The sequence below is a fragment of the Antedon mediterranea genome, chromosome 7 (genome assembly GCF_964355755.1).
Source record: "Antedon mediterranea chromosome 7, ecAntMedi1.1, whole genome shotgun sequence".
Taxonomy (NCBI): Eukaryota; Metazoa; Echinodermata; class Crinoidea; order Comatulida; family Antedonidae; genus Antedon; species Antedon mediterranea.
The window spans coordinates 19,669,299-19,696,699 of NC_092676.1; the positions used below are offsets into that span (position 1 = coordinate 19,669,299).

The following is a 27,401-nucleotide window of genomic DNA, read 5'->3' on the forward strand; positions in this document are numbered from 1 at the left end:
GACAAAATAATAAAATAAATTTAAATTAATTTTTGTCTTTGTCATTGGTAAATTTTAAGTTTCTTGGTCAAGGCTAAGCACTTTGAAATGTAACTAAAAATAAGTACACATATTTCCTAAAAACATAAAGAAGAAATAATAATTTTAAAATATTTTAGGATAAATTGAATTTCCTATAATTTAACTGTTTGCGTTTGGTCATTATTGTTTGGCCCTGAAAATTCAAAACTATAGATTGAACAAGGCCAACAGCCTTAAGTCGCGTGCTAAAATGCATAGTGATACCGGACAGACAGACAGACCGACCGACCGACCGACATAGTGAACTATAGAGTCGCGTCCACGCGACTAAAAACAAAATTTGATGTCAATGTCTAAAACCCATTGTCCTTAATACTTTGCTCGTTTGGTTCCCAAAATTACATCTTGATTCGACTTTGCTATGACCTTGTCTGACTTAGTGCATTGAAGTTTACAGTAATATCATAGGAAATTTCCAAAGAATACATATTTTTATTGTTGTTTATATTATCCCAAAAGATAAAATGAAAGAAAGAATTAAAAGAAGTTAAATATCTTGCAATCAATATTAACAAATCATAAAGCAAATTAAATTAATCTTAATATTTGATCATCATCATTAGAAATTAATAATGTTCAATTTGGAAATTCCTGTTATTTTATTAATATACTACCACAGGTACGATACCATTTTTCCATCACCTTCTGTTTCCCTAGACATACTGATGAAAAGGATGCAGATAGTTTTTACTCAATTAAATAGTGGCTTTTTGATATTAAATTTAAAACAAATTTTTACGAAAAATATTACTCATATTGATCATTTTGTCTGCAGTTTAACCTTAATAAAAACTACTTTGTCGTATTATATTTTTTGTTATCTTTGACAATGTGCAAATCTTACACATCCTGAATCCCTGACCCAGTCTATAGTTATTTCTGAGTTATCTACTCGGTAAACGTTATCCTTACAAATTGATCAGAAACTGGAACTTGCCGCGACGTTTTCTTATCCAAGCACGCCCCACAGCGCATCCTGTCATGCCGACCTCGAACTGCGCAAAATCATCGGAAAGATAAAAGGTAATACTCAATGATACGAACTGAACTGTGATGATTGGACATGTGATGTAAAGGTCGTGAAGTGTAGTGGTCAAGGTAAATCACGTGTTACGTAAATTATGATGAACACGTGTTTGTGAGCTTGTCTTATTTCCTTTTGGCTTCTATAGTAATTTATCAAACATCAAATAACAATTCTAATGCAGATGTAAAACAAGAAATTGTCATAAAAATACTGGAAGAGGACAAATTAGCTGATTGATAGAGATGACATGATATTGTTTTAGTTCTAACAAATAGAAGTTATTTTCAGCATTTGAATCACCAGGACATAAGTCTTAAAAAAGTTTTTTTCAACATAACTTTCAAAGACAAATTATTTATTAATAGTGAGTTTACAGGATAATAAACTCTCATAACGACATTTTCTTGTTCATATACCTATCACTACAGTAATCATAAGTCTGGTATGGCTCAGATTATCATATATGGTAAATTTCTTTTTAAGATAACAATAAGATTTTCATTAAAAAAATAATTTATAATAATATTGAATAATAAAAAAATAATTATTTAGTAATTTATTTTTTTAGAATTGTAAAAAAAACAATATTTATAAACTCATTGTGACGACACAAAGATGAGCAAATTGTATATATTATGAATTTTGTCATCTAACCAGATGTTTCTGGGTTAATCCCATTGTCTATATATAGACGTCTAGCCGTCCCTTGCCATTTAAGAATTATACCTTGTGACGTAAAACATGTTATATAAATGAGAAAACTAGAGTGAGTGTTAGCATTTCAATTAACTGCAAATCTTTGTGGTTTGTTAATATATCACAATTGCATTTGTAAGCTCTGACCTGTTTTTCTTTCTTCGTCATCTGTCATGTTTCAGATATTTATTGTTGTATTTTATTTATAATAAATCACTAATGGCGCCTGTCTATTTTAAAACAAAGAATCGATCATTTCTTTCTTCTTGCCAGCAGAAATGGGTCCACACACAAAAAATACAAAAAAAGAACCAATCTTAAAAATGGTATTATCAAAGATCACAATTAATTTCTGTCTATCATAATGTTCTTAAACCAGTTTTCGTTGAACAGTTATAATAATATAATAATATTTATTGGTTACTCTCCTTTAAAAAGGTCATAGTCATACAGTAGTTACAATATATATTCGTGTTGTGTCCGTTGGATATTGTACTCCGCCAACAGAGCAAACAGAATTTCTATGTTTTTTCTTAAAACAAATGATAATAAATGATACTTGACTTGACTTGACTTGATACCTAAACTGATTTTTAAGAAAACTGTTTTTTCTTTTAGGATTTTGCAAATAGAAACTTGCCAACTCCATTATTACTCATTAATATTTTAGTTTTGAATAACATCTAAATATAAATTTATAATTTTGTTGTGAATTTTTTTTATTATACCTTATTCCATATTCAATTTTCTCATTTTTGTTATTTAATAGGTGAAATACATTTTTGATGTTTTTTGTATGCTTCAACCGGGAATTTCAGTGATGGCGTTATACGGAACACTTCATCAAATGCGACGAATGGCAGTGTACAGCGAGTTTTGTAAACGTGAACATGCAGTTTTGTTTGCTACAGACATCGCTGCAAGAGGTCTTGGTATGTATAAAATACTAGTGTACGCTGATTGAAGATGGATTTTATAAAAAATATCTCCAAAATAAATAGAGCAAGCCACCAGATTCAATATTTCAAACTTTATTTGTTCATCTTCAGGAAAGAATAATGTTAGCTACCGAGAATGATGGACAATCAATTGACCAATCAAAATTTTCCCTATTGCAAAATCTTTAAATAGGGTTTGATTAAAAAGAAATACCCCTCATTTGTTTCATGGTGATGAGTCCCCTTAATAGAGGTGTCTTTATAATCAATTTTATGGGTTCAAAACAAGGGGTTCTACTTTTTTGCTCCTATCCTAAATAATAAGTAAAAGAACATTTGTGCATGCCGAATTGCTTAGCTCATGCCCATACTGAATTTGGAGGAACTATCATAAGATATTCTAGTATGCATATGTTGATGTAAATGTTATACAGCCTCAAAGTGCAAGCTAAGTTCAGCTCGCATAGAGAAGATTCCAATAATTTGGTTGAGTAATTACTTGTATCTTTGCTTGTACCATTAACAATTTGATTAGGTTCACTCAAAGTTTATACACTGATAATTTATTTTATAGATATAATACTGGTATTGTAACCAGCAACACGTATTATGTAAAATGATAAATGCTATTTTTATTTATAAAATAGGTCAACAAAATAATTTGCTGGTATCTCCAAGCCCCAAGTCTTCAATTGGGCACTGTCATGCAAACAACAGATACAAAAATATTAAAGAATTCCCTCTAAAAATCCTTTTAGTTTCTGTTTACAAGTTTGCTTGAGCATAAAACTGTATTACAACCCCTATTAAGGGGATGTCTTTGATACCCAAATGTGTTCCTTTCTGATAGGGGTATGTCTCCTGCCGACAGACTATTTCTCCTTAAATTCTTTTCACAAGAAAGTGACCCAAATGAGGAGTGCTAATGTATCTCCATATAATTATATAAAAAGTGTGCTAATTTCTAATCATTTCTGTTTCATATTAACAGAGAAAATGTGTTTCATTAAAAAAAAATAAAACTCTGAATTTTGCTGCCACATTTTTACTGTACTCAACTGTCTTCCACACACAGACTTCCCAGCTGTCAACTGGGTAATGCAACTGGATTGTCCAGAAGATGCAGACACATACATCCATCGGGCAGGAAGAACTGCAAGATATGAGAAAAATGGCGAATCGCTGCTTGTGTTATTACCATCTGAGGAGAAAGAAATGCTTCGACAACTTGTTGAGAAAAAGATTCCAATTCAAAAAATAAGGTATACCATATTTTTCCATTTTGTAAAGAGGCTTTTTAGCACATATTATTATTATACATTAGAATTTGTAAATCTATTGAATGAGATAAATTTTCATGACTATTAATATCTCCAGCCATTGAACTAAAATACTAAGACATTGTCGTACATTAACCTAACAAATTCAATTTAGTTTTCTTACGGCCTAATCACAGTGAAACTATTTTCATTGTGAGACTTTGTTTTAGTACTGGTACTGGTACTGGTTCAAATAACCGTCTCACAGAGACATCTGGTAGCCATTGACTTAAAGTTGGCATTTGGATGTGTATAGTAGGGTGAGTTTAGTTCAAGTGAAACGCAATTCAACGCAGTAATAATAATGTTATAATGAAGGTATAAGGAGTATATTAAAATACTGTCATCGTGGTTTTTAATTAAAACAATAGTACATTTTACATTATAGGACAAATCCAAAAAAACAGCAGTCAGTTCAGAAGTTGTTGCAGTCGTTATGTGCTGAGGACTTTGTACTAAAACAGGAGGCTCAGCGTTGCTTTATTTCTTACATTAAGTCTGTCTACCTGATGAAAAACAAGCAGGTTTTCAACGTCCAATCACTGCCATTGGAAGCATTTTCATAGTAAGAAGTAGTAACTGTATTGTTAAAAATATATAGTAAAATTGTTGGGAGACAAACTCCAATTCACATTGTGCATGATGCTGACAACATTTGAATGCAAAGCAATCTAGTACAGGTTCTACTGTGATATGATAACCAGGCTTATATGCCAATAAAGGTCTGAACATTTTTATGGGCCTAATTATATGTGTTTACGACCTCCTCTACATAGTGATTCTTGGGGTGAACACATTTTATTAACAGTGCTTGGGAAAAAAAGAACTATAAAATGGAAACATTTATGTTATAAATGCACCATTGTATCTAATTAAACTTTGTCAATGTATTGTACTAATTTATTTTAAGAAAGATGAAGATGACCTATGATTAGTAATACAAATTGTTCATAAATTGATTTCAGTTCTTTAGGCCTAGCTGTACAACCAAGAGTGAGGTTCCTAAAAAGGGCAGAAAAGAGGAAAAAGGAACAGCAAATGTCAAAAAGCAGTGTACCACCAACAGTATCATCAGATCCAAAGGTTCTAAGAATCCGTAAACTTCTTCTGGATGAGGGAAGCGTCGAGACAGGTGTGCCACCGTCAAGTCAGGAGGAAGGTGATGATACTACTTTACAAGAATCAGATGACGATTATGGTGAAGAAATTCGTAAATTTAACCTAAAAGCCAGCAGAGATGCTGAAAATGAACCGACAGCTGATGATGAGAATGGTGAAGATTCAAATCAAAATGAAGAGGAAAGTGATGAGGAAAATGATGGTACCAAAGATGTACCTACAACAGAGGGGAATGAAAATGAACGTATAAGTTTTGAAGCAAAAACCTTTGAATCTAGTGATGAGGAAGATGAAGATAATTTGTTTACTGTAAAACAAAAAGACGTTTTTGGGACTAAAACTTATGAGGAGGTACAGTACAATACAAATGTTTTCTTTAATTGCTTTATAAATTCCCATGTTTCTTTCTTACTGATTTTAAAATGGATTAACCCAAATCTGAGCAGTTTATATTTAATCTGTAATATTGTATTCTTTACATTCGAGATTGTAAAAAAAAATCTAGTGTATCCTTGCCCTTTGATTGGTTCCTATTGTATCTTGTGCGTTTCTCCTATTTTAATGATGGCCACAGTATAGTATACAGGTTTTTGCAAATTCTGACTCTAATACCCCTTTCAAATCTGCAAAAAGTTGTAACCAGGTTTGCATAGTGTGAAGACAATTTTATGGAAATTCTCTTAGAAAACTAAACTTTCTCCCAATATTTCTTGCCGTTCGCGTATGCATGTACAGGTATTAAAACATGTAATAAATTGTGAAATAAAACCTGGTCACAACTTGTTACAAGTTGTAACAATTCATGCAGATGTATAAGTCTTCGACATTCGTTTCAAGATGGAAGAGGTGGATTAATTTCATTAAAAAAAAAGGTTTAAACAGTAGCTGTGTTGTAAAACAATTTGAAAGTTTGTAATCGCTGAATGGGGAGAATATTTTAATTTGTTAAAAGCCTAACAATTTTTTCAAAAAAATCCTACCCCATAAAAATTTATATTTGTATAATAAACACACTTTGATATTGTTTATATGTGTGACATGATTAATTTTCTTAAATGCCATTTAAAGATACCTAAGTGACAAATTGTGTTTCAAAGTATAGATAAATTATTGAATAAATCATCAACATGATGCATGTCCAATAAAAAAATATACTAAGTATAAGAAATTGCTTCTGAAAACCATTCACAACAGCAGTATGTTTTGTTAACTCATCAAGTATATTACACATGACATATGATATTCACCAGAGTCGAGGCTATTCATATTTCTCTATGGAATCGATCAAATGAGAACAGCGTCCTTCATCATCCCATAACTATAAGTTGAAATTGTCGTTAATAATTTATTCACGATGTTGCCCATCGGACCTTTGATAAACCTTGTACGCTATGATGTGTACGCTATGATGTTTACGATAACGTGAATATTTGTAAATTTAGGTTAAGATGACAAAAAGATACCGTAAAACCTTGAAAAGAAGCCCATGGGCTTCTTTTTTTAGGACTCCTGCAAAGAGAGGGATTCTATTCGATATGGATTCTGGGCTGGTATTATTAAAAAATGTGGATTTCTTTTTTATAGTGTTTCCTTAGGATCAGTGTTTCAGTAGGTTTTATCACTACATCCTCCTTTAATCCTTCATTAATCCTTCTTTTGGTGAATACTAAAAGAAGAAGTTTAAATTCATAGAAGTTGATTGTTGTTTGACATGTGTAAGAAGTTTCTATATACCAGGTATTAAAGACTTAAAAACAAATAATATAAGATGAAAACCTTTTGTCAACATAGTTTTACTCAATTATAATTGCTCTTTTCTTTATAGACTGACTCTGAGGTGGAGGAGATGATGAAGAAGAAATCAAAAACTTTAACAAAAGCAGCAATGGTGAAAAAGATCCGTAAGAAGAAGCTTGTTGTTAACACCAAAGTCATTTTTGATGATGAAGGAGAGGTAACATATACTTTTAACTATATCGCGCTATATTATATCTCCCGCTTAAGATGCTATACAAACAAAACTTCCAATAGTGTATAAATTTACCTTTAGGTAAGAAAAATGCATTGCCTATACATTTTCCACAATGTACTTTTTGTTATTCAGTATATTACACAGAGGCGGCTTACAAGACGGAACCACCTTAGCTTCAAGGCGCCTCAGATAACAAATACAACATTTAAAAAAAAATCAAATCTTCCAGAATTAACAAGAAATTGTTGTACATAATAAAACAATAAAGCATTTTCACAAGTACTTAAGTATTTCCATGCTTGCAAAATGCCTTAGTTACATACCCATGGTGTACTATAAGTGTTAGTACCTTATTTTCATTTCATTTTTCCAAGTTGAAATGTCTCCATTAAACTCTGGTGAAAAAAACATGATGTTGGGATAATATAAGCGTCTTGTAAGACGAGACTTGGTTGTTTTGAAATTACCAATGTTCTTCAACTTTTTAAAAATATATTTTAAAATATTTGAGATTACATAATAATCTCTAATCAATTTCTGGTATCTTTTCTTGCCAAGTAAAATAAACATGTCAACAATTTGACACATTTAGTCATATGAAAAGTAAACAGAATTATCATACGTGTGCTAATAACGTTACATTTTACTCATCGTTTGAAGTATTGACTTTGACTGTAGAAAATAACTCATCACAGTTCCTAAAATTATTTGATAGTTGTATGTGACAACCTCATTTAGATGAGTATAAAGATATCTTGTAATACTTCCCGGTAATGATAAAAAATACGTCGGTTACGATCTATCAATCGAATGATTAATACTAAGTAACTGATTGAGTGACTAACATGATAGATCAAGACCTAGCTTTAAATCCTTTTCCATTCCATCAAGATTTTCCCACGACCTTGTCTTTTTTATTTTCTATCTTTGACTTGAAATATCAAATTAATTGGATTTTCCTAGAAACACTACTCCATCTGTTTAAAAATTGTCTATTGTGGTTTTATTTTTTGTTGACATAATAATCTTTATTCGATGTGATGTTCATTGAAGTACTGTATAAGTAATGACGTCCATCAAAATTACAAGATTAAATATATATCCCTTTGAGAAAACAATTTCTTTTTGTTGAATAGACCATTTTAATATCACATTAAATAGTTAAAAGCCCATTTGTCTGGAACAAACATATTTCTGGTTAAAAAACCATATACACTACCTATAATATAGTAACAAACTGTTGATATGTTAGTATAAATATACAGCTATTTATAGTAACAAACTTTTGATAATGTTACTATAAATATACAGCTACTTATAGTAACATATCAACCAGGCCTTGTTTTTTAAGGCAATCAAGTACGATCTAACACACATCTAAACTGCCCTTGAGGAGTGCGATTTACAAAACGCTTAAATTTGCTAAACACCAAAATACAAACAGCACACCTACAGTATCCCTGAATATATTGAGGAGTGCAATTTGTAGCACACCTATAATTTTCAAAAGACAAGGCCTGATATCTGCTGATATGTTACTATAAATAGCTGCATATGGAAAGAAAAGTACACCATTTTTAAAAGAAAATTCTAAATTATTATAACTGACCGTCTATAGTTTTACTGGAATGTCATCACTCTTATCCTAACCACATTACCATAAATGTTATCAAAACTTTCAGCAACTGCATACATTTTCCTGCATATTCAATTTCCAGATTTACCACTAATAGTCACATTTACGCCAAACCTAGCAAACTTACTGAATTTGTTAAATCAGGAAACTTTGATAAATAATGAAATAATAATTTTTAAAAATTCAACCAATTTAAGACAATTGATGAATTGAATACTGAAATGACTTGATTTGATGATAACTATATTTAAATTAAATTGATATGAAATCACACTTGTTCAGCTACTATTTCAACGATGGCGGAAGTATGATCGACATTTGATTCCCAAAGGAGATCTTGATGTTATCTGCTTGATTCAGATACCAAGGTTGTTGAATCCTTTATATTTAATCCAATATTGTGAATGTAATAAACTTGTTAAAAGCTTTTCCATCACTGTTGGCACTGATTGACGTAATGTCTTCCTGTTTCAGGGTGGTTTTTCTTTTTGTACTTTTTATTATTATTTAGCTGGTAATATGTTTGCTGTCTTTTATTTTACATTATTCAACGTTTAAGTAAGACTTCAACCATATGTATAATTATATGTATGGTAGAAGATACAGTGACACACCTTTTTGACTAGATCAACAACTCGATCCCCTGAACAGCTGGATAGGGATTCGCAATTGGTTAAAACATACTATATCTGTCCACGTTAAAGATTTTTTTTTGCTTTGAAACTATGAGCTCTCTCTGTTATTCTGTTATACAAATGAATGCATTTTATTTGAAAAGCCCAACACTGTATTTTCCCCTTGGTTAAAAAAAAGAGCAAATCCCACTACAACTACTTTTCCACTTTCTCACAATCGCACATTCCCTTTTGAAATATAGGTAGTAGGACAACTTTACATTGTATAGAATGTCTGTATAGGATAATCAAATTTTGTTGTCATCTTGTCTCTAATGTAGGTGGCAGAACAATGGCCTAAACCACAGGTAGCTAAAGAAGGTAAAGATGATGAAGAAGAAGATGAGGGAGGCATCAACATTCAAAAGGCAAAAAGTTTTCTTCAAGAAGAGGATAAGCATGACAAAGAGCTGTTCAAACAACGAGTGCGAGAGAAACACAAGGTTTGTATTGATCCGTAATTAATAACATCAATAAGAGCCTCTTTAAAGCTCTGTCAAACTTTATGTGACAAAAAAATGTGATGTGTTCATATATGGACATGATGATGTCATATCACTACCATATTTGGGCACATCACTACCATATATGGGCACATCTTACTAGACTAGTTTGATAGTGTAGACAGAGCTTACGACCAAACAAAGGAGGAGTTTTATGTAGTTACATAATGGGTAGTGTAGACAGAGCTTACCAAACAAAGGAGGAGTTTTATGTAGTTACATAATGAGTAGTGTAGACAGAGCTTACCAAACAAAGGAGGAGTTTTATGTAGTTACATAATGGGTAGTGTAGACAGAGCTTACCAAACAAAGGAGGAGTTTTATGTAGTTACATAATGGGTAGTGTAGACAGAGCTTACCAAACAAAGGAGGAGTTTTATGTAGTTACATAATGGGTAGTGTAGACAGAGCTTACCAAACAAAGGAGAAGTTTTATGTAGTTACATAATGAGTAGTGTAGACAGAGCTTACCAAACAAAGGAGGAGTTTTATGTAGTTACATAATGAGTAGTGTAGACAGAGCTTACCAAACAAAGGAGGAGTTTTATGTAGTTACATAATGGGTACTGCAAAAAAAAGAAATATAAAAGCGTATTTCAAAACATGATTTTGCCCTTCCGGTTAATACAGTTGCTGTTCATGGAATAATAACATCGTGTACTGTAATAGTACAGTTCCATGGTCACACACTAATGTTAAACTGTTCCATATGGCTCCAATTTTCCAAGGTTCTCCCCTCATCATCTGTATGTCACTTCTCATCAATTCGTTAGCGCGTCATGAGTACTCGTTACTATATCATGACATTTTGCACCATGGCATTAAGTTTCCTTGATCTTACTTTTCTGTCCCTGACCAAAAATTAAAATCTCGGTTTATGCCATCTAAGTGTTTTGGCTTTTAATGTTTCTTGAATTATTGAAAGTAATCATGAGTAATTTAGTCGCCATATTGGCATAATGTTGAAGGCCTTGGGTGTATCTACGCTAAAGGTCAAAGGTTATCTGATTCAATTGAATTGGTTTGGCTCCATAAATGGGATACTTTTTAAAAAAAGTGAGGCAAATCCAGAAAAATTAAACAGGGGAACATCTAACATGATGCTATTATTATTATTAATTATTATGACAAATCACTTATTTATTTAAACCATAGACAAATAAGTTATTCTTCATGTTTAAACACACAAAAAACAATGTAAATAATTGTTTTAAACTGAGTAAGGAACCGTTTTCCCACATGGTGCTATGCCTAGCATTCTAGTAGCTGTGTTAATGCAGTTTCACTCATGTTAAAGCCAATTTACACAGACGATCGGGTTTATGAATCGTCTGTCTATAGAAATATACAAAGGTGAAATATGTGATTGTCTATAATGTAACACCACTGTCAATCTTGTTGCAGGCAAAACGACTGAAAGAAAAAGAGGACAGAAGAAAGTCTAGAAAAAGGAAGGAGGACAGACATTCTGGTGATGATAGTGACGATGGAGAAGGAGGCGGAGTCATGTTGGATGTGCAGTCAGAAGATACATTTGATGTCGATCTACTACCAGACCCAGATAAACAGAAGTCATCAGAAGATGAGGAATTAGAGGAGGATGAAAAGAAAGTATCAAAAAGGAAAAAGAAAGACAAATCAGATAGGTACATACAATATAAGTTATGATTGACAACTATCCAACACTTAATGCATATTTTTGGACTGTGGGTTGGTAAATACATAATTAAACGATAGAGAAAGATTATGTAATTCTATAGACTATTCAATAATATTTTGGCTCGTACAGTGGTGATATATTTTGTTTAACTTAGAGAAATCTTCAGCCTAAATGTATTAATATTTTTTATGGTGATTGGTTAATGGTTAGACCATCTATACATCACAGCCAATCACCAGTTCTAAACAATGTTTATTTTTGGAATATTATTCATGAGCAGTAAGATACACGGTACCTTTGATCTAAAGTTGTTGCAAGTCCTTCTGTTTCGTTTTTTGCACTTAAACTAATGCAAGTGCTACAGATACATACTGTAAAAACAACAAATACAGAGAATTTGATTAAAAAGATATTTATACAAATAAACGCCCAGCTTCGAATAAATGCCTCCCCTGAATAAACACCTCCCATAGAACAACCCTTTTCAATAAACGCCACCCCCTCCCTCTTTTCGAATAAACGCCACATAAACTTTATTTATTTTCTCGAATAAAATCCCCGTCACATGCATACAGTATATACACAATATTGTATTACAAAACATTTCTATTTGTAGAAATCATTGATCAGTTTTATGTATTTTATCACTTCTCGGTATTGTGTTGTATCTTGTCATATCTAAGAAGTATTTAATTGATTATACATTCTAACATGTTACCATATTACACCTAAAATAAACGCCTCCCCCAAGTAAATGCCTCCCTCGAATAAACGCCTTCCCCTAAAAGCCATCCTGAACAATAAACACCCTGGGGCGAGGGCATATATTCAAATAAATACAGTATATATGAACAAAATTGATCATTATTCTACCCCATCCCAGCATCTAAATTTAACATCCTAACATGTTACCATATTACACCAAAAAAAAAATAAACGCCTCAACCTAATAAATGCCTCCCTTGAATAAATGGTCCCCCTAAAAGCCCTCCTGAACAATAAACTGGGGCGTGGGCGTATATTCAAATAAATACGGTATATTAACAAAATTTTAATTTTTTTTATATTGCAGCATCTAAATTTAAAATCCTGCTGTTATAATAATAATAATAAATACTTTATTTTAACACGGAAAAGCTTGTGTCACCATAAAGGTGTTCTTCTACAAGGCCGTGATCAACTAACAGTAGTACATTACACATTTAAAAATAACAAATTTTAAAAATAACAAATTTTAAAAATAACAAATTTTAAAAATAACAAATTAGAGAACAAAAATATATGAACAGAAACCTTAATTACATTTGTGATAAGAGTACAAAATAAATAATAAATCACACCAATAATTTTTTGAAAGTATTCAAATTTGTGGCATTTTGCATTGGTTTTTTTAGAGTATTCCATAAACTAGCACCATGATATGAAAAACTTTTTTTTTTATATTCTGTTGTGTTTTTGACTGACATTTGTCAATGTTAATGATGCACAGTCTGATTGACGATTGATTGACATCCATCTGTCATTTTTAAAATGTCAAGTTCAATTGAATTTGCTCTCATCAACCTAATTTTTATTTCCTTCATTGCAGTGTACGGAAAAGAAAACAATCCAAAACAAACTCAATGCCATCCGGCGGCGATTTTGATACGGGGATGACTCTAGCCGAGGATGAGGAATTGGCGTTACACATATTATCAAGCAACATGATATCAATATGATTATTGATAGATTATTATACTGTAGTAGTAATCGTATCCTGATGTATGACAACTGAGATTTTCAGAAGCCATTTTTTATTACTCATTGCATTTAATTGTCAATAATTTTTCTTTTAAATTCATGGAAAACTTTTAATTTAGGCTTTCTTTAAAAATCTTGGAACAATAAATCTGATTTCTGGATAATTTCATAAATTTTGTATGGATATATTAAATAATAAGTTTCTTGTTTACTTTAAAGAACCTAGTACTTCTTTTGAAACGAGTAGAGGTTTACCCAGTGTACCCCTAGTACACACACAGCTACTGATCATAACTGGGCCCTCTGGGAGACCAGTCTTTGATTGAAGAGGTTACCCGTATAAATAAATAACAAATGGCATGTGATAGTTGCATAGACTACAGTCTATAGACTACAGCCCTTAACGGCAACTACAATATTCAGTGTAAACTTGTTGCACATCTCATTGGGACTGTGCCTCTGATTTAAAAGAGATACAATAAAAGTTCAGTTCAGTTCACCATACTGGGAGAGATGAGTGTTTTTAGGTTTACATGTATCATATATATATGATCTTTTTCCTTCTGGATGTCAGGGTATTTTACTGTATGTGTACAAAATTTGAATGATTTAATTTGTATAATGTACTGTGGTTTACTGTCTATAAAAAAAATCATGGTACGAAAAGTAAAAGCACAAGAAAATAATGTTTGTATCTTTCACACAAAACAAGGGCAGATCCAGGATTTATCAAACAGTGGAATGTTACATATAATATTGTTTTACAAAATTATTTTAAAATTAGTTCATAATTTCATTTGAGTGTCTCTACAAAGAATTATTATTCGTACTACAGGTATAATAAATCTGCAAAATCTCAACTACAATTTAATTAAAATGAATTTTATGCAATAGAATATTTATGATAGTAACATAGATAACGATCTTTTCTCTGATCATTCTATGCCATTAAAAGACATTACTATTGCACATGACATCATGTTTAATGATGTTATTTGGGTTTTGAAATAAAAACTTTCTGTAGTGATCTGACATCCATGACAGAAATGGAGTTATTTTCTTGAGCTTCCAGGTCTGTCTAATACTTGTTTACTGAGTAAAAAGCTCAATAAGGTTTATCGCAAATACCTTGATTTCGCGAGAAACGTCATTCCACAATGGATAATGGGAAGGGTTTGGGAGCAATAGCGCCACCGTATAATACAAACTTTATATACTGGTGGTGGTATTGTTCCCAAACCCTTCCTATTATGCATCGCTCACGCAATTTGCGATAAACCTTATGTACATACTGTTATTAAATATAATAAACAACATCCAAAATTAATTGTATGAATGGCTATGTTTAAAATATTCTGTTATAGACATGGTTATGGTGCATACCAATCGCATCATTATTTTAAACATAATTATTATTGATTATGAATACTTTTATGAGAAATTTTTTTTTTTTTCAATATTAAAGAGCGTAAATATATGATTATGTTGTGTGTTTTATTGGTTTTTTTTAATATAAATGCGACGTTTAAACGCTAAATGAGTATACCATCAGAAAACAAAAACAAATTCATACCGTCACCAATATTGGGCTGAAAATGTTTTTTACTTGGCAACCTTGTCTTCAAGATGGATCCAATCTTGAATCCTGATGACAAAATTGCTCGTGAAAAAGACGGTTCTTGCTGGACGAGTCTATTTGCTGGGACAATTTTACCTAATTATGGTTACGTAAACAGCATCGAGGATTGTAAAAAACTCACTGAATTTTACGCCGAAGTAACATCGTCAAAATATGTCGTTACCAAAGTTAATAAAGCTTTCGGAGAAACCGGTAGGCTTTTCATCTTCATGTTTAGGTAGTCTACCTGAACTACCGCACCACCACCAATGTGCCCATCATTGCGAGGCGATGTGTAGGATGGAATCGAGATTCATAGGCCTAGCCTAGGCTTACACTACTTCTGCCATTATACTTACTTGTGTGGTATTTGTAAGAGTATATCAACACATTGGATGGCTTTCATTTATTTTATTTAAACTAGAGGGGCCTATATGTACTAGGCCCTAGTATAATTTTCCTTTTAATTGATTTTTTTTTTTAAATCGTACTTTCTGGCAATTTCATTGTTTTGTATTGTAGAGTGTCACATGTGTGATGCAAAATTCAAATTTCATTTTTATTCAAATAATTTTCTTTAAAAAGTAGCCTTGTTTTAAACTAAAATTTGTGTGATGCCAATACAATTTATATCGAGAAGTAGTAGAAGGGAAATGAGGCAATCTCTATACTACTAATTACTGTTGTCACTAAACTCTTTTGGATTGTACAATGTGCTTTTAATGTGACTGTATAAGTACAAAAATAAATTCTTTTCAGATTTCAAAAGAGAACCACATCGTCTTACATGGGAATTTAAATCATGCGATAGCCAGGGAATGGATATTCCTTTTGATGGAGTACCGTTTATGATCGTAAGCAAGAAGATTATGAGTTGCCAGTATGGATCGGACAAGTGCATCGCACAGAAACGTCGTTACAGACAAAAGATGGAAGTAAGTTTTGTATTAACTGTAGCAGTTAGTCGGTACAAACAGTCGTGACCAGCTGAGCGTAAAAAAAAATAACAGCGTTTTCAGGGGATTTCACCTTTTCAGGACACCATGTTAATTAAAAAATCGTAATTCCTTTACGGATAGTTGTTTGAGAAAATAAATTACTGTGAAATGTTCTTGAAAGATTGGCCTACATCACTGTATGATTGAAAAAAATTAGAAACATTTTTTTCAGTGCTTAAAATTTACATAGTGCTACATTACAAATATTCATATTTTTTATTGTAAATAAGTTGTGGTAAAAACAAATCGTTTTCATAAACAATAATATACAATTTAAAGGAACAAAGTAAAATTCAATCACATTTTTATAATAGGAGCCTGGAGTTACAAAGAAGCGAAGAAACGTTGTGTTCTGCAAAAAGCGAGACTGTCCTGTTCAGATTCGATTTAGAGAAGTCATCAAGTTTCCAGACTATAAAGTAAAGTGTTCAATTTCGGTCAATTTTTTTTAAAGAAAAAAAAATGCTATGAGTTCGACTTTCATCGTCTTTTCTGTGAGAGTGTAATATATTAGCAGTATTCTCGGGACAACATCCCTTTGTTGGGTACTGAAGGTCCTCTTAAAAAAATGGTTTTACTATATAAAAAATTTGGATACGTGTACATTTTCTGCAAACATGTAGTTTTGTTAGTTAAATCTACAGCTATTACGTCCCTATCCTTCCCAAATTATTGTAAAATTTGATTTTAACCAAGCAAATGGAAATAAAAATTACATTTAAGGGTTGATAAATTTAGCAATTAATAAATTTGTAAATTCTGAAATCGAATCAAATTGCCAAATTCATGATATCGTATTTCTTAAAAAGTGGCACTGGCGTTTAAATTAATTTGTTATCCTTGGAAAAATTGCAGCAACTGTTCTTATAATAAGCATGTTTTATATATATGTGGAGCCTGTTATGTAGGCCTACTGTAAAACAAGGTTAAACATGGTATATATTCCAAAAAAATACCTCCTATTTAGGAGGATACTTTGGAACCCAAAAAGGGATGTCTCCTGATTATTGGTTGGTTCTAGTGTTAAAATATATATTGTCCCTTGTTTGTTTGACAGGTAAGTGTCCCCTTCATAATGGTGTCCCTTGAATTGGTGGTCCTAATGTAAATTAACCAAATATGGTACTAGTGCATTCTTACACTGAATCAATTTTCAGGCTGCCATTTAAAATTTCAAGAAATTAGAGTTAATCTATTCACACGGTTAATAACCGGTTATTTTTTGCCAGAAACATGACCTTTGAAACATGACCTTTGACTGCCACTTGTAGGAACAGAAATGAAAAAAAATATTGTTTTGTTATTTTATAAATAATGCTACAGTATATGATTGCAAAAAAGCATCCATAATTTTTTTTTAACTGAATAATGTTTTATCAGAAATTCATATGAAAAAGTAGTTCCTAATTTCAAGGGTTGTCGAAGGGTAGGAGTGTCCCCCACCCTCTTGGATCTGCCCTTGATATACACAATGAATTTGTGTTTCAACATGCCCTTTGACCCATTGAATAGATTACTAGTTGAAGAAGTGAGTGATTTTGTATGCATATTAGAGAATGCATTTTCAATGGGATGTATAAAATTAAATTATGTCGTTTTTATTTTTTTAAATTATTGGTTTCTTTTTTATAAAAGGAGAAATCCTTAACCCAAATTAGTCATCGCATAGGGATATGAAATGACCTTGTTAATTGTCCACCCAGTAATATTATATCGAATTATTAATTATTAAAATGAGATTTATTATTCAATCTGTCACTTTGATAATTATTAAGGTGCATCTGTCAAATTTAGTGGGTTTTTTTTTTTTTTAAAAAATGTAATTTTAATTTTTTTCAGTAGTTTAGCTAAGCATTATAAAAATGTTGTGTGCTGTATCAGTCCATATTTTACTATTGTGCCAATTTATTTTGGGACGATGTTTTTACTGGCTTTACTAAATCACTCAGTAGTCATCTTAAACAGTATAATTATATTACTGTACAAGAAGTATGTGAGATATCAATTAATTAAAGAAAAATAATGAATGTTTATATTCGTAGAATGGTACAAATAATTTCATTCAGTGATTTCTACTATTCCACACACAAACAGTCATTATTTGTATACTATTGCATGTTCAGCTTTTTGAAAATACTGTAATGCATGACAGCAGGTTATTTAAAAATGGAAAGTGAATATGAATAGTTTTGATGGAATAAATCTTTACCTCAGAACAGTAGGTGTTTTGACTAACTAGTTTGACAAAAGTGTGATGTGCCCAAATATGGTATTGATGATATCCTGTCCATATATGGGCACATTTTTTTTTGTCACATAAAGTTTTATAGTGTAGACAGAGCTTTATATTTTTAACTACAGTAGACCAAACTGAAATACTGTACTTATAAAGAAATAAGTCCTTTTTTCTTTAGGTCGTAAATGACAGTAAATACAACAGAAGAGTTCAATCACGTAAATGTCATCATGACATGAAGACTGGAGTCAATGTGCGATTTGAAAGACAGATCTATGTTCTTCTGCCATCACCAGATGATCACCAGTTCCATCCAACCCACAAGGTATGTTTACATCTGGTGCATCTGCATGTATGTCAGAAAGAGGTGTTGCCCTGTCAATACACTACACAATACAATTTATTTGTCAGGTGCAACTGTAGTTTGGTTTCAAGGTTTTATTAATTCTAATGTCGATGCCTAATGTCAATGGCTAATTTCCAAAAAGAGCTTGACCTATCTCGTAAAAGTCCTAGACTTCTAACAAAGAAATACATAGTATGGTATGATAAAACTGATAATAATCATTCAACAGTAAAAGAAAAACATTACAATTTTAACATACATTAAAACACCTCCTTTGGGACACCCCTATTTAGAAAGATACCTCTATTGAGGGAATACTTTCCCATGAAATGAATTCGGGGCAACATATGTTCTTGCACTAGAGACAACCCCTGTTAAGGGGAAAATTTTCTGAGTCCTCAATAGGGATTTTACTCTATCCTAATGTCAAAATGAAGGCAAATTATTTTACTTTTTTTTAATAAACTGTATAGTACAGTAGGTTATGTCCAACACACCAGACAAAAAATTTTAACCACAGTTTGACCCCTGAATAATGTGCTGTTTACTTATTATTAATATCAAAATTAAGGCAAATTATTTTACTGGAAAGTAGTAAAATGTCCAACACATCAGACTCAAAGTTTAACCATAGTTTGACCCCTAATCAAATTGCTGTTTACTTTTATTAATATCTGTGGTTCCAGCCAAGTTCAAGGCAGTATTACGACATGAAACCTCAGAGGAATAGGGAAGTCAAAATATAACCTGGGTTAAGCAGGGGGTCAATGTACTATATTTTTTTTCTAATACTGTTACTGGATTATGAATTTGCACTGTTTATTTACTAATTTGACATTTGATTTTTTTCGTTTTGTTAGCGACTTAGTTCCCAAGATCCCATTGGACAGACATCCATTTCCTGCGTTGGTCATGGATTTGTAGAAAAATGAGTTATAAAAACATTTTGACAGATTAATCTCTTTAAATGAGATAGTACTGTCATGCCATTTTATATTCAATCAAACAAAGTATAAAAACATGTACATATTATAAAGTCTGAGTGGGATTTCTTTATAAAATCAGAGTAAAAAAAACTCATTTGAATTGTGTTAAGTACTGTAACGGTTTAATTCTGGTGTCAAAATTATCTTAAACACAGCACAAAAGATTTCAAAAAACATATTGTAAATTGTTTGCAGAAAGTGTTTTACTTGATAGTAGAATTACGCAAATGATCAGTTAAAATTCTAACCGTATAATATCAAAGTTACAACATACTGTATTTAGTGACATCTATGCTTACAACAACTACAAAAAGTGTTGTAGTAAGTCTTGGTGGACATGCTTCAAAGTCCTAATAGAGGACTTTTTTGTGACCTAAAGGTGTCCCTTAATAGGAGTTCTACTGTATATTTTTTAAAGTTAACCAATGATTTTTGACAGCAGAGATATGCCGAAACTATCCTAATGAGTTAGGTTGGTGTAAAAAGTGGAACTTGGCTCTGTCATGCAATACAGGCTTAAGTTTCAGGGTTAGGCTACTTATCCCATAAGCTATGTCTGAGAGCTTTATTAGAATGCTAAAAGATCATTGAAATTTCACCCAGGATAGGTACCCTGGTGGGCTTACAGAAGGTTAAATTATAGGTTTCTAATTTGCAAATATATCATTAAGGATAATTTTGGAGGATATTCTCACGCACGATTGAGATGATTTTCCTAAGAGAGATTTAAATTTGATGGGTGATTTGTTTCTTCCCCCTGATTTAGTTCCTATGGGATTAGGATTGAATAAGCCTAGAAAAGTCTTCCGTTGATAAATGTTTTGTGATTGGGAATTGAAAATAAACGTCATCTACGTATCCGTCACCATATACAAATGCGACTACCGCTGTCAGCTCTCCACTTTCTCACTTTCACAAGTTCTACCGAATATTTCAACTTTTGATTAATTAGAGTAATTAAATGCAACTTTCTATTATTCACAATATTAAAAATTCAGTTTAAATTATTTATATTTTAAGTGTATTTCTAAGATTTTGTAACTTAGGAAACTAATTCTATTCTGAAGCTCTATCTACTACAGTATATCGAACAACAACAAAAAGTGAGATGTGCCCAAATATGGTAGTGATATGCCCAAGGTAGTGATATGCCCAAATGTGGTAATAATATGATGTCGTCATGTCCATATATGGGCACATCTCATTTTTTTAGTGTAGACAGAGCTTAATAGTAATTCCTTCAAATAATACCAGTCTGGTATTCTATGGGAGGTTGGTGCTATGGACAGGATTTGAACCCAGCTTCTGGGATTGTTAGCCAAGTGTGTTCCCAACAAAGCTACAATTTTCCATACTGACTGCAAAAAAAATCTCAATCAACCAATTTCTTTACTCTTTTAGAAGGATTTTCGAATGAGAGCAGCAGTATTGGACAAGTCAATTGACCAACCGCAGTACAGGTTAAAGGTCATCATTAACAAGGTTTCTAGGCCAGAGCCTAAGAAAAATGAAGTGCGGATAAAAGTAGCGGCAACATCAGTGAGCAGACAGGACATTGCGAAGGTAATATACGCACATTGTTAAGATATTTGATCCTCGGTAAGCTTGGTTTGAACACCGCCCTTTATGATACCTTGCAGCTGTGAGGTTGATATTATAAGCAAGATAATCTATAAAAGATATATAGATAAATTTATTGGGAAATGATTTGTAATTATTAGATAAGCTTTGACATTTAAATGGATTTATATTTGGTCAAGCTGAGTGGTTAAAATGGCTTCTTTCCAATCATTGTCAAATAAACTAAAACTATAGCTTGGAATTTAAAATTATATAATAAAAAGGCTTACAGTCTAAATCAAATTACTTTACTTTTTTTGTCCTGTAATTAAATTGGATCTAAATTTCTTTAAGATAACATCAAACTTTTGAGAAAGATTTACTTTTCGGACTTTTGTATGTATTATTGAGGTGTTTCTTTCTTATTTTATTTTATTAATTCTTTATAGAAGTGCTTTGGTGGTTTTCTTTGGGAAAGGGGCAATACAACAACATCAGAAAGCCCTATTTAGGGGGAAGGCACAACTCCATTAAGAGGCCACTTTTTGGTGTCCCCTGTAGGGAATAATTTGGTATTTTGTTGTCCAAAAGATTTAATATATTTTTGTCCTTAATGTTTTCCAGAGATATGAAAGCTGGCCATTGCCACTAGGAGTCTCCAGCATGGTAGGTACAGATGCAGCTGGTACAATAGAGAAAGTTGGTGATATCCTTCAGTCTAAGTGGAAAAAAGGTAAAAATATAATGCATGTAAATAATTTAAAAGAATAATAATAATGCGCTTTCCAACAAAATTTACATTTTACAGTTTTTAATTTATTGTTGCTCTTGTATTTTAGGTGACCGCGTAATGTGTCTTGTATCCCATGGTGGGAATGCTGAATATGCCATAGCGTTGGAGGATCATGTGATGCCCATCCCAGATTTCATGTCCTTCTCCGCTGCGGCGGCTATACCAGAGGCTTGGATTACAGCGTATTATCTACTTCATGTACTTGGTAAGATATATTGCAAATTAGAAATGTATAATCCCAGTTCGAGTATAATTCCATTGTTATCCATTTATCGACAATAAATAGATAAATATGCATAACCATATACCCTATCTTTGCTGAAAATAATTTGTTGAAAGTTCCAATAGCAATAATAACGATTTTATTGTTCTTATGGATCATGACGTCATTTTATTGTATTTAAAAAAACACAATTTGTATCAAAGACACAATAAATGGTTATCTTAAGAAAGACGCATGATTATCTATTTACTGTCGATTGTTAGCATTCTGGGCCTTTAGACTCCCAATTATTCTTTGTCAGAGATTGTTCCCTTTTCTTACAATCAATTCCTTTCGATTCGATTATTTTCCTTTTGTAGTAGGTGGTATAAACAAAGGTGATGATGTACTGATACATGCAGGAGCTAGTGGTGTTGGAACGGCTCTCATTCAGCTGGTCAAATTGGCTGGTGGTCGCGCTATTGTCACCGCCAGTTCATGGAGCAAGTTGGAGATGTGCAAGAACATTGGAGCTGTAGCTGGATTCAATTACAAGGAACAAGATTTTGCACAAGAAGTGCTTACGTTCACCAAAGGTACAGTATGCATGAATAAACCTGAATTTAGTATCAAATATAGAGGGCTCACTTTTTTATAATTAGAGTTTGGGACAATTTTCAGCATGGAATCTTGCCATGATTTATGACGTAGCGTATGGTAAATTTGTTTACTTAGGCTCTGTCTACACTATCAAAGTTACTGTGACAAATAAATGTGACATGTCCATATAGACACTATGACGTCCTATCTCTACCTACCACATTTACATCACATTATTTCTGTTTACACTAGTTTGATAGTGTAGACAGAGCTTGTGTTATGGAAAATGGGTCGCTTTTATACAATAGCCGCCTCAAGGAGCATTGGACCGAATGTAAAAAATAAACATTCATTCGTTCTTGTTGAGTTCTTCCACCAAACATCTGTCCACAATATTGTTGTTTGTTCAGTAAAGTTATGGTTGTGTTCCCAAATATGGTACTGATATGACATCATCGTGTCCGTAAATTTTGTTATAAATTGGATCTTTTTTTTGTATTTTATAAATAGGGTTGTAAAAAATGTTGAAAAAGATACACACAAACATAAAAAAGACTTTTAAAAACCATTAGACAAATTTAAAAATTGTCTAATGGTTTTTGCTAGCTATTTGTTTTATGTATCTTGTTGATGTACAGTATTCTACATTATATCAATTTTATGGTTAATTTGATAAATATTTTTTATTTGTCACTTAGATCAAGGAGTAACATTGATCTTAGACTGCGTTGGTGCGATCCACTGTGCTGGAAATGCGCAGGTAATAGCAACAGAGGGCGTGTGGGTGGTTTACGGTTTGCTAAGTGGAACCGAGACGCCTATTGATCTACTGTCGACGATTTTGAAAAAGCGTGTGAATGTTATTGGAGCATCCATGCAGAGTATGGACAACAGTGTAAGTACTTAACCTTGGTATTATAGACTTTTATGTCCTTTGATTTGAATGAATGCTTAGTTCCAAATGAGGATGTATGTATCGAATTAGTGGTTGTTTTAGTGGTTAATGTTACATTAGTGTTTGATTGTTGCGTTACTGGGTTCTAAAGATGTATACATTATGCAAGTTCAATCAGATATGTATTTGCATCATTGTTATATTTTGTGTGACTATATCGTTTAGGTATTAAATAAAATTTCTTAGGTTGGAAACTTATTTTAAATATGCAGTAGTACTCCTGTTTCAAGAGAACTTGACTGTTTAAAAAAAAATATCAATAATTTGGCATTTATTTACCTTACAGTACAAAGCTGAACTGGTTGCTGGATTTAAAGAGAGACTATTACCCCATTTTAGTCCTGGGACGCAGTCATCTCTGTCACCCATAATCAACAAGTTATATCCTCTAAAGTGCGTTGGTGAAGCTTATCATTTTGTTGAGTCGAATAGCAGCATGGGAAAAGTAATCTTAACATTAGAGGATAGTTTAATCAGGGATGAACAAGCAAAACGAGAACTGTTAGAAGTGGCCAAGAGCTTTGAGGCTCTTGCTAATGGTGTTATTGAGGTAGATCAAGGAAAAGTGACAGTAATGCAGGATGGACAAGTCTTGGCAGCTGAAACGCTCAAACTCGGACATATCATTGGATTGCGACAACAGAATAACGTTCTACAGAGCGAAACAGAGGAGAGTGTTCAGGTGTTACTAGCAGATAAAATGGATGTTGGATCGACCGTACACGTGACGACAGACCAGGTGCAGGGATTGAATAGCACTAATCTTCTAGTTGGTATGCAAAATGTAGAACATGAAAACACTATAGTGTATACAGATCATGAGCGTACATTTATTATTGAAAATGAACAAGAATCCATATCAAATGCAAAGGATGGACAATTTACACAAACTTGTGCCGATAACACGTTTATATATTCAGGATCACAACCAGATAACCAAAACCAAGTATTAAACCATGTGCAATCGATCGAACAATCAAACAGCTTTAACCAATCAGAAGCTGAGCATCTTTTAAATCAAGGTCAAATTGAAGGACAGCCACAGTTGATTGGTCATATTCAAGAGGTCGAAACCATGGATACAGATCATCTTTATCATGACCAGCCAACTCAGTCATATAACACGACTGGACAGTCAATAAACATACAAACACAACAAACTGATTTTGATGGTATGAATAGCTCAAATCAAGCACAACATATCGACTCGCAAGGAGAATTGAACCAAGGATTTACACAAAAGGTTGTGTACACCAACCAACCTCACCATTCTGGTGATAAACAACAGGAGATAATATTTGTACTAGAAGAAGCTGTAGCAAACTCGTCCTCTGAATGTCATGGATGAGGTCATTTTTTTTTACTATACTATTGTACAAAAATTGTAGTAGAAAATGTCTAAATAAACACCATTAGGGGACACTTCGGTTTCAATTTAGAACCAATTTCTTATTTCAAAGAATTTTTACTAATGAATAAAAATACAATTGTTTATGTATATTTATCCAATGTGTGCTGTGTTGTTGTGTGGTACAAATATTTTCTCCATCCAACAATTCTCTGTTACATATTCCCTCTATTTTGTCATATTTTACAGCATTTTTCAATGCAGAGTGGCTCAATTTTCCAAGCGCAGCAGTCATTTATATATATTGTCTTACATATTGTGTAAGACTAGTAGCCAAAGCGTTTGGTAATGTTTTTTTATTATTTAAATAAGCTCCTATAGTCAATAGAAAGTTACAATTGTATTGATGCCTAATCTCTGAAATCGTCAGGAAGTGAGCCCTCTATATTTATTCAGAAACGCACAACGAAAATTAACCAAACCTCTGACAATTTTAATCACCAAGAGCATTGTGTTGTATAACTTTTTCTTTCAGCTTGAAACTGAAACAAATGAAGATGCCAAGAAAGGTTGGGTTTCCTTTATCAGCAAGAAAAGGGACTGTCCGGCTAATGTCACATTGCTGGAAATTATCAAATTTCCAGATTTTACAGTATGTTTTGAGTTACTAATGACTAATGTTTTAACTATTTGAACTTAACAAATTTATACTGTTCTCAGAGTACATAATCATCATTAAATATGAAAATACAGAGAAACAACACGGACACACAAGCAAACCCACACCAACCCCATTCCAATGTTGTACTGTTTGTATGACATGAATAAAGTTGAAAGTAAAGTAATCCTTTGTCACTTGGAATATAACTCCTTTATCCAAGGTGCAGATTCTGAGAGGCGGATGACCTTACTTTATTTTAGTGGAAACACAACACACTAAAATATATATAAAACTTTGTTTCTTTAATTTTTGCGCTACAGGTACATGTTCTGTCAAAAACCCTGTCAGGCCCCACTCCTGACCCCTGCAACCACTCAAAAGCACCCCCTCCTAAAGTAAAAACATGTATTATCAACTTATAGTGTGTATTTTGTTTTTAGCTTGAAGCAGACTCTGAAGATGGTAGGCGGTACGTGTCACAATACTTTTTTACCAAATTGAAGGAAGGAGATGTAAAATCTGAAAGACGTATTTATATTGCACTACCACAGCAATCTGATCACCAGTTTCATCCTTTCGAAAATGAAACCAAATATGTTCCCCGTAATAGGAGTAATGTTGAGATCCTTAATGATAAATGCAGAGTAAGTTTCATTAGCCTTCAAAGAAATCCATTTTACCTAGTTTAATGGTTATTTAATTATTTTAACAAATAAATGAACCCAACAGAACTCATCTGTAGCAGAGAAGAAGTACTCAGTTTAGTGAAATAATATTTTGGGCTTGAGGTTATTGTCTGTTAGATTGGGCTATATGTTTCTACTCTAGTACCTCACAGTGAAAGCAATTGCAAGCCAAATAAGGGGAAATATACTGTATACATCATGCAAGCGTACTTATTATATTTCGGCTACAATTTGTACATCATTTTATTGTAAATGCTTTTACTTCAGTATTCCTAATGAATGTAACTTCATTTATTTTATTTTTTATTTGTATATATTGTATGAGAAACCAAAACACTTTCCTCTTTCCAAATTACAAATAATCTAAAAAATATCTCCAAAAAGATCTAACAATCTATTTTTGTTTTCATACCAGATTTCAAGAACCTTGAGGATAAAACAAACAATACGGGCCGCAATAGCTTCCAAGTCTGGATCTGTAGAAGACATCAGTGTTAAACGTATCCCAATTTCGATGTATGCAAAAAGTGATGAGATAGTTATTAATGTTTTTGCCAGTGCTGCCAATAGACAAGATATTGTAAAGGTAGTGAATGAATTGTTTATTTCTGAGGCAAAATGATAAGAATAATAAATGTTTCAAGCATTATAACGATGGAGTGTTTTAGTTTTAAGACAGCAGCAGCCGATTTTATAAACGGTTTCTAAGACCCCAATGTATTCTATTGATCACCAAGAACTGTTCTTTAACCAGTTTTAAATTTTAGCTGACATAACACAACCATGATCTGCTTAACTCTGAAATCAATGTGAATATTTAAAAGTCAAACTTCCACTTAAGGAAAACTGTGTTCTGGCTAATAATATCATTTCATAGTGAAGTATGTACAGTAGTTAACATTAAGTTCTATCATTAATTATTTGTTTTTTCTGTCTTTTCTATATTTTTTCAACCTTTAGGACATCTCGATAACAAGTGTGGGACAACAGATTATTGGTTGTGAAGCAGCAGGCATTGTATATGCAACAGGCAACAAAGCTTCCAAA

The 27,401-nt window shown here is 32.4% G+C and overlaps 2 protein-coding genes across 4 annotated transcripts in view; both read left to right on the forward strand.

The window, feature by feature from the left end:
* The window catches only part of LOC140054326 (probable ATP-dependent RNA helicase DDX10), a 45,073-nt gene extending 30,231 nt beyond the window's left edge, over positions 1 to 14,842 (forward strand). Inside the window, exons 8-15 of the mRNA XM_072099270.1 lie at positions 2,574 to 2,736; positions 3,818 to 4,004; positions 4,450 to 4,626; positions 5,027 to 5,531; positions 7,006 to 7,134; positions 9,744 to 9,905; positions 11,370 to 11,611; positions 13,214 to 14,842. Coding sequence (XP_071955371.1) covers positions 2,574 to 2,736; positions 3,818 to 4,004; positions 4,450 to 4,626; positions 5,027 to 5,531; positions 7,006 to 7,134; positions 9,744 to 9,905; positions 11,370 to 11,611; positions 13,214 to 13,343 — 1,695 coding nt within the window. The 3' untranslated portion in view covers positions 13,344 to 14,842. The remainder of the gene's footprint in view (positions 1 to 2,573; positions 2,737 to 3,817; positions 4,005 to 4,449; positions 4,627 to 5,026; positions 5,532 to 7,005; positions 7,135 to 9,743; positions 9,906 to 11,369; positions 11,612 to 13,213) is intronic.
* Positions 14,843 to 15,004: 162 nt separating this feature from the next.
* Positions 15,005 to 25,604, forward strand: LOC140055197 (uncharacterized). 3 transcript variants are annotated; one of them, XM_072100448.1, is made up of 11 exons: positions 15,005 to 15,196; positions 15,743 to 15,918; positions 16,296 to 16,400; positions 18,396 to 18,542; positions 20,951 to 21,112; positions 21,734 to 21,842; positions 21,949 to 22,107; positions 22,485 to 22,700; positions 23,403 to 23,599; positions 23,946 to 25,008; positions 25,543 to 25,604. In XM_072100448.1, exons 2-10 carry the CDS (start codon positions 15,802 to 15,804, stop codon positions 25,005 to 25,007), a joined length of 2,274 nt encoding a protein of 757 aa, XP_071956549.1. In that variant the 5' UTR covers positions 15,005 to 15,196; positions 15,743 to 15,801; the 3' UTR covers position 25,008; positions 25,543 to 25,604. The 3 variants fall into 3 exon arrangements, with proteins under 3 accessions (XP_071956549.1, XP_071956548.1, XP_071956551.1); XM_072100447.1 differs by lacking the exon at positions 25,543 to 25,604 and having other exon boundaries at positions 23,946 to 25,157; XM_072100450.1 differs by lacking the exon at positions 25,543 to 25,604 and having other exon boundaries at positions 22,488 to 22,700; positions 23,946 to 25,157.
* The last annotated feature ends 1,797 nt before the right edge of the window (positions 25,605 to 27,401 follow it).

Coding starts and splice junctions, on each gene's coding strand:
- LOC140055197 (XM_072100448.1), top strand. CDS start 15,802: ATGGATATTCCTTTTGATGGAGTACCGTTTATGATCGTAAGCAAGAAG. Junction 16,401..18,395: donor TCAAGTTTCCAGACTATAAA/GTAAAGTGTTCA, acceptor TTTTTTCTTTAG/GTCGTAAATGACAGTAAATA. Junction 21,113..21,733: donor GCAGACAGGACATTGCGAAG/GTAATATACGCA, acceptor AATGTTTTCCAG/AGATATGAAAGCTGGCCATT.